At 44.4% G+C, this 8,227-nt stretch overlaps 1 protein-coding gene across 1 annotated transcript; it reads right to left on the bottom strand.

Moving 5' to 3' along the window:
- Positions 1–1,875: 1,875 nt before the first annotated feature.
- LOC126388135 (uncharacterized) lies at positions 1,876–3,097 on the bottom strand. The gene is made up of 2 exons (XM_050041041.1): positions 2,940–3,097; positions 1,876–2,686 (listed from the first exon to the last, which is right to left on the bottom strand). The coding sequence occupies exons 1-2, from the start codon at positions 3,095–3,097 to the stop codon at positions 1,876–1,878; spliced, it is 969 nt and encodes a 322-aa protein (XP_049896998.1).
- Between the last annotated feature and the right edge of the window lie 5,130 nt (positions 3,098–8,227).

Raw genomic sequence — 8,227 nt, forward strand, 5'->3', positions numbered from 1 at the left:
GCCCGCTCGACACAAGCATACTCGGGCGTACTATAAGTGGAGCGGACTCCGCGAGGAATGTCCGCAGTCATTCGGGCTTTCATAGTCGAGCGCACTTCCGCGTTGTAGTTTCCTCTAAAAATGTCCGTGAAAAATCCCCGCGATGTGAAAAATACATGCCGAGCAGTCACTGGNGTACTATAAGTGGAGCGGACTCCGCGAGGAATGTCCGCAGTCATTCGGGCTTTCATAGTCGAGCGCACTTCCGCGTTGTAGTTTCCTCTAAAAATGTCCGTGAAAAATCCCCGCGATGTGAAAAATACATGCCGAGCAGTCACTGGTGCGCGGAGCGGAGTCCGCGCGGTCGTAAAATCTGAGCTTTGTGCACACAGGGCTTGCGGACGTCCGCTTTGAGTCCGCGCGGAATCCGTTCCGCGTATGTTCCGCCCAAGTATGTTCGGGCCTTAACGCGCATGTCGCGGAGCGGTGAACAAACCAAACAACACAATGTCAGGAGAAACTGAAAAGATATGCCGTCTATGTAAAGTCAACTTGCTAATTAAGGAGCCATTACATGTTCAAGAGTTTTATAAAGCTGCTCAAACGCCAAAGAGAGGCTATAAGTGAACGTTTCAGCAGCGACGCGTGACTGTGGGTTCACAGTCCCTTCCTCTTCTCTGCGACCCATCTGTCTCTTTCAGCCGTGAAGAAGGCAGACTGTTGGAAGTCCCTCCAGCTCATCTTCCTCACCATGTCCTGCTCCTTGTACAGGGAAAACACTCTGGGGGGGCAGTAGATGTATTTCCCCGGCACCCCGGGGAAGCTGGTGTAGATATGGGGGCTGTCAGGGCCCTGCTTTAGAGGCCGGTGGCAGAACCTGCACAGACGACCTTTTGGCAGCTGCACCTCACTCTTCCTCTTTGCCCTCTCCTCTGCCACCTTACGCCACTCAGCCGACCTCTGTTTGGCCGCCTCCAGCTCCCACTCAAAGAAAGGAGATGCAGCAAAGTCCTGGAAAGACATCCGAGGGTCTGTGAGGCCCTCAGCTGCGTACGTGTTAAACACCTTTGTGGAGCAGTAGAAGTATTTTTCCGTTTTTGATTGTTAAAAAAAATGAATAGACGAGCCATCGCCGAGATATCGGGACTTTGGCTGACCGCAGGCTACACAGTTCCTGGTCTTCTTCTCCTTCTGCTCCTCCTGCTGTTGTTGCTGTTTCCCTAGAATGTCTTTGACAATCTTATCCACTGTGGCTCGGCTCAGTGACTCCTCCTGGGGGGGAGCCACAGGTGGAAGGTTGAACGTGGCAGGGGGCAAGGTCACAACAGGCACAGTGACTTCTAGGGCTGCTGAAAGTTTCCTGACTGTAACTGTCCATCACATCAATTCAGAGTGGGAGATGAAAAGCTCCGTTTTACAGACCCGCCCCCTCTATGAGAGCCATACAATCCAGCATCTCTCTGAACCACTGACAGAAACAGTGACAGAATGGAAGTTGGCGAAGGGCAGCAGCACAATCCTTGTTACTGTTGGGAAGACAGGACTGGCACTGGTCCAACTCCATCATCACTGGGCTCCTGAAATATAGAATCAAGTATAGTGATTTCTTCAATCTGTCTGTCGGTCCGTCAGTAATTTACAGAGAGTGATTAACCTGGATTACCTGGGAGTCTGTGCTCACTGCAGCATCAGAGAAGTGATCCTCCATCTCCATGACTTCAGCAGCTTCAATGTTGACTTGTGTCCCGTGTATGTCCCAGTCTAAAACAACCGTAGGGCAGCCCAGCTCTACATACTGCAGCCCAAATCGCTCCCCTGTGTCTCTGTTTAATGTCTGTAGAGCTGCATATTTGGCCCTCCCTGTCACTCTGACAGAGGCCGTGTTGAGTTGTGTGATCAACAGGGGTCAAACACAGCTGGCAGCTCCACACCAGGCTGCATCAGGACCACCAGCCTCTGAAAGTTCCACCTCACCACTCCAGTCAAGGCCTGGGCCTGGAAGAGCTCACAGGAAACCCGGTTCCCTGTCACCCACTTTTTTTGGTGAAGGTGGAAGCCCTCCTGCTGAGATGTGCCTCTCAGGGGAATCCAAATAGGTACAGCAGCTCCTGTGCCCTTGGTGTAATTGAGCTGCAAGGTGCCACCATACCTGTATAGGATTCCCTCCGTCACCTCAGGGTTGCTCAGGCAGCCTCTCAGGATGTAGATGCGTTGGATCCTCCACACCCTCAACATGGAGGCCTTGAAGAGGGGCACATCCTTGCTGTCCTTTGCCAGGTAGAAATGATGTAACACATCTTCTATCCTCTGCAGCAGTTCTCTGGGCTGTGGCACCTTCGTTCTACAGTGCTCTCTGATGTGCTGCTTGGTGGGATCAGCAGGAGAGATTCTGCAGAACGTGTATGCCTCCTGGAGCCTCCTGAGGTCACTCTGGTCCACCACAACGAACGCTGCAAAGAGGAACTGGCAAAAGGAACTATAAAGTGGATGGTGTTCTGACACACACTCTCTGGTAAACCACCACATGCAGTGAAACAAGTCTAACTTGATGGCGATGTCTTGGTTAAACTTGAGTCTTGAGGCACTGTTGTTTGCCAGGTTTCCAGAGGTTGCTTGTGCCACGATGGCCTCTGACGTCCTCCAGCAGTCCCATGAGATGTGATCCTGAGCCCCAGGTTGCAGGACCTTAAAGGCAGCACAGCAGTCCCTAAAACATTGAAAAGACAAAAATATCTTACAATTTGTTCTGTACAAAATGGGTCTTATTCACAATATAAAACAATTTACTGCAAGTTTTCAATCTTTTATTTTTTGGTATGTATTTGGCCTACTAACAAAATGTCAGTTACTATATAAACCGTGCAAAAAAAACACACAAAAATAACATTTAAAAAAATATGTAATGTACAACAAGTTAAAATACTAAAGTAATGTTTTCAATTGAAACTTATTCTTTATACCTGTCAACCCACTGGAAGTTTGCCTTCTGCACTCCTGCTGCAGTGTAGCGTTGCGACAGACCCTCATACATGGTATAAAAGGACCTATCACACTCAGGCTGCAGCATCACCGAGCTCAGGATCATCCAGTTCTCGTTCATAATAGCATAGGAAAACATGGTGCCAGACGACAGCACAACCTTCCTAGCTACTTTGTGGGTGTGATCTGCCCTCAGTGCCTGTCCAAAGGTACCTTGAAGCAGCAGAGTGAGGAGCTACTCCTGGCGCTGATACTCTCGGACCAGGCAGTCGACAAGGTAGTGAGATGAAACAGACACTCCGCACCAGCCGTCTGCATCTGAGTATCCACCAAATGACACAGGAGTATCTGCCTGTCTGAGGAGCCCAGTGATGGTTCTCTGGCCGTAGACTCCTGCTTCACCGTCCTGGACGTTCTGCACACTCAGCAGGTAGGCCAGGTGAGCTCTCTCATATTTAAGATGGAGCGCCTCCGTCAGCTGCTTGGCCATGTCCTCTGGTGATCTGCCGCTGCGTCTCATCTCTTCCATCACAGACTTGCAGATGGCCTTTTTGTGTGTCAGGAGAGCTGGCACAATGTTGCTGAAGTGCTCTGGTAGCTTCTCCAGCCACTGCAGCTTGTCAGCATGGCAGTACTTTTTACAAGCCTTGCAGGTGAGCCGCGAGGCTAAAATATAATACTGTCCGCTGGTGCCAATGATGACTCTGGGCCTTCCGATGCCAGAGGAAGCTACCAGAGGTTGTGACAACCATAAAGACAGGGCAAGATGTAATTGTTTCTGACCCTGACGCCACAGGGACAGCATGTTCATCAGGTGACGTACTGGACGTGACCCCGGCCACAGTCCCAACGCCTCCATCTCAGTCTTCATCCAGATCTTCTGCTGCTGGGAGCAGTTCCACTGTGCAACATCCTGATCATGGCCTGGGACAGAGGCTGCAGGCTGGTGTGGGGCATCTAATGGGACAGGAGGTGCTGGACATGGCGAAGCTGTAAAACGCAACGAAAAACTACAGTATATACACAATAAGAGAAAAAAAATAAGAGAACTCTGTACCAGTGACTGCTATGGTTAAAACAGTGTCACAAAAATAAATACCTTCATCAAGGACAGTGTCTTTTTGTGCTTCCATAGGTGCAATATTCTGTAATGATGAATCTGGAATGGCGAGATACAAACAGGACAGGCAAGTGAGACATACGCGTTACTAATGAAAATTAAGATATTCTGACTCACAGCATGTCAGAAAATAAAACATTTACCTTCAGGAAGACATGGAGCTTCTGTTATCCCAGGCCCAGAAGATCAACTGTGGGAGACTGGCTTTTCATGTGCTTTTAAAAAAGTTGCAACAAAATTGTATAAAACCTTAAAGGGACATTGTGTAACATTTTCAGTTGTTTATTGGCAAAAATTGATGTCTGCATTCATAAATATGTCATCACTGGTGTACTATTACCTCCACCAATAATCTGACTTATTCTCGTAAAAGGAGAATTTCGGATTTGCTTGTACATTGTGCAGGTAAGTCGTCTGTGGGGTTCCATAATGTTTCGCCATCTTGAGAATACATCCGTCAGCAAGGGACATACAGCCCTTGATAGTTTATAATACTTCTGCGTTTTCGTTGAGAGCCAGGCCAGCGCTGCGTGACTGAGGAGCTGAAGGAGAAGAGCAAGAGGCGCTTCGCTACTACCCCGGCAAATTTGAAACAAAGTCCCACTCTTTGAGCATAATGCAGGATCATGCATATGCAGCATCATGGGAGACGGAATCCTCGTCGCCAAGAAAGCACAAATGGGAATAGAAAAGGCAACGTGACCGGTGAATTAAAAAAATGAGGGTCCACACCGGGGTAGCCTTTCCCAGGTGGAGAGAGCTGCTGAAGGAGAATGGTAATGCAATCGCCGGTCACGTTGCCTTTTTGACTCCCTTTTGCGCCTTCTTGGCGACGAGGATTCCGTCTCCCGTGATGCTACATAATACATGATCCTGCATTATGCTCAAAGACTGGGACTTTGTTATGCTGCAGTAGTGCCGGGGTAGTAGCGGCGCTGGCCGCTAACAGCGGCTAACAGCTGTTAGCGGCGCAGTGTTGCGAGGAGAGGGATGAGGTGTTTGAGGTTGAGCCACTTGTCAGTTGTCAAAGGACAAGACGTGATTGGTTTATTTCGATTTACACCTGCCCCAACAGTCCTACGTTGTAAACACAGCCAGCATGGTGAGTAGGGGGTTTGTCAACTCGCGTCCCGTGTGTCTGTGTAGGAGCCTGAGTGAATACTCCATGAAGTATCGGATGACATGGTTTCATCAACATTATCATAGCTTTTTGGTACACAGCGACTACCGTTGTTGCAATACGCATTTGAAACAGTGAGGCACTAGAGTGCACTATCCATTTGAATGCAAGATATGATTTCAACGTTAGACGGGAGAAATTCCTACACACTGTGGCTTTAACAGACACCGGATGTTGTATTTACTTAACATTATTTAAGCACATTATGAAAGCACAGGTGATACAAGACTTTTATCATGTACAGTAACATTTTAAATGTTAATTAATACAATAGATCCCCTTACTGAATTCAATGTCAAATTCAGATGGAGGCAGGTTTAACATCGCTCTCTCCAGCTCCTCATCCTCCTCCATCACTAGGCGACAAATAACAATAATATTTATTGTGTTAGGTACATTTAATGTTCACATTAAATCATTATTTGTATATTTTTGTAAACTGACCAAGAGGTCTAGATGTGTGTGTGGAAGCAGCCGATGTAGAGGACACTTCTGCAGGCGGTGGACAGGACTCAGCCCTCTGCTGCTGGAGGATGTACTGCTGCAGGTTGTACATCTTGCTGTTTTTCACACACTTTAGTCCTACAATAAAGGCAGCTTAACAGTCCCCCCTGTTCTCGCAGATCTGCTTCCAGGTGTGCTTGGCCCTGGCTCCAAAGCCAACTATATTGTCCCCCTCTGACGACACTGGTGGTGCAGGCTTCCTGGAGAGAAGGTACTCCCTCAGGTCCTCAGTTTCCTGGAAGCTCCTGGCATAGCCTCTTCTACCTTATTGATCAGGTAGATGGTGTAGCCGACATCATTTTGTAGGAGCCACCTGTATGGTTTCCCCTTTTACTTTCTGAACTGCAGCACATACTCCCCTATCACCTCCTGTCGGTCCAACACATCCCTGCCTAACTGGAAATTTGGCATTAAATGTAATGCATACAAGTTATGTCTTTTCTTGTGTAAAGAAAAACACTGTCGGTCTGACCCCGCGTATTGCTATACTGCCAACGGCCAACGTTAGGACGGACTCAAGACAACAGTTTGCCAGTTGGGACATTAACAACACAACTCCATGTAGAAAGATCAAAGTATTTTGTCCGTGCCCTAGCAAACCATTACAAACTGTTTCTGCTCAAGAGCTCCATGGCTAAAGAATAAATATACCGTATTTTCTATAACCGGTTTGTTTCAATATCACTCCCTCTCGACTTACGCTGTTTGTTTATTTTACTCACTTCCAAATCTCTTCTGGGGGGTATTCCATCAACGTAGCTAAGAATATCCAGACTAAGGTGTAATCTTGAAGTTTAACTAAATACCAACTCCCAATCTAGTTGACGCTAATTCAAGCCTCACTATGGTGTAAGACAACTATCAAAAAGATGTATGCATAATTTTAACCATTCATATTCGTAATGTTAAACATTTGTATGTCAATAAAATTGTTGTACACACAATTCTGCTGTCATATACGTGAGTCTGTGAAATTGTTCAGGTTAGGATTGTTTTTATGTGAGTATGAATCTAAAAGCTGTGAGTGCAAAGTCTTGTGAATAGAACTCTAATTTCTACGACTACAAAGTCCTTACTGTGAACACGAATTCAAGTTTGGCTCAGTTTGATGGAACGTAAACTGGAGTTTAGCTCGATGTATCAGGCTTAGCCAGAACCATGGTTTCCATGGTTACTGATGTGAGGCTAATCTTAGCCACTTTGATGGAACAGAATTCTGGCTCACATTAGCCAGACTTGGCCATTTAGGCCTGGATTTGCCTGCTTGATGGAATACCCCCTGGTGCCCTGAGCTGAAGTGTCAATTTATGGAGGACAGAAAATGACATAAGTATAAATAAATGCATAAATAAATATATAAATGTTTACATGCATAAATAAATATATAAATAAATAAGTAAATGTGGATATAAATAATTAAATAGGTGAATAAAAATATAAATATATTTACATGTATTTATTTATTTATTTATGCATTTCTACATGTATTTATTTATTTACTTATATATTTCTACATTTCTACAATTATTTATTTATTTCCACATTTATTCATTTATTTATTTCTGTATTTGTGCTTTTCTACATGTATTTATTTCCACATTTATTTCTGTATTTATTTATTTATTTATTTATTTCTACATTTATTTCTGTATTTATTTATTTATTTCTACATTTATTTATTTATTTCTACAAGGACAAAACATGACATAAGTATAAATAAATAAATTATAAATGTAGAAATGCATAAATAAATATGTAAATAAATAAATGTGGAAATAAATAATTAAATACACGAATAAAATAATAAATAAATATATTTACATTTATTTATTTCTGCATTTCTACATTTATTTCTTTATTTATTTATATTTTTTTTTTATTTCTGCATTTCTACATTTATTTCTGTATTTATTTATGTATTGCTACATTTATTTATTTATTTATTTATATCTACATTAATTAATCATTTATTTATGTATTTCCACATTTATTTATTTCTACATTTCTGTGTCTGTATGGTAATGAGGTGGGCAGTCCTAACAGTCTAAAGCCTGATTGGTCACATCGATGTGATCTACTAGTGCTGCCTTCACTGCTACTAGCCGCTTAGCTAGGCTGACGTCGGTAACACTGTGGCAGTGTTGCCAAGTCCGCTTATTATAAGCGACTTTGGGCTTGTTTTTCTGTAAAGTCGCTTACAAATATTGGTAGTCGCGGGTTGCGGTTTTTTTGGGCTTGTCTCTAAAGCGATGTTGCTTATTTGGGCTTGTTCCCAGCTCCATAATAAGTTGTCAAGCAGATATTTTCGATATGTTATTTAAACGTAGGATAGTTTGTCTTGCCTGTTCCCTCTGTCCCTCCCCTTTCCCCAAACACACAGGAGACAGCAGAGTTTTTTCCCACCCGCATCCTGCTTGTAATTGGCTCTGACTCTGATGGCAACGAGTACTAGCCAATCAGAGGCA

Source organism: Epinephelus moara, chromosome 3 (genome assembly GCF_006386435.1).
Source record: "Epinephelus moara isolate mb chromosome 3, YSFRI_EMoa_1.0, whole genome shotgun sequence".
In the NCBI taxonomy this organism is placed as follows: domain Eukaryota; kingdom Metazoa; phylum Chordata; class Actinopteri; order Perciformes; family Serranidae; genus Epinephelus; species Epinephelus moara.

Bases quoted from the DNA above. Each gene is read 5' to 3' on its own strand.
- LOC126388135 (XM_050041041.1), bottom strand. From the start codon at position 3,097: ATGTTTTCCTATGCTATTATGAACGAGAACTGGATGATCCTGAGCTCG. The intron at 2,687-2,939 runs GTATAAAGAATA...TCAATGTTTTAG, and splicing joins AACTTCCAGTGGGTTGACAG to GGACTGCTGTGCTGCCTTTA.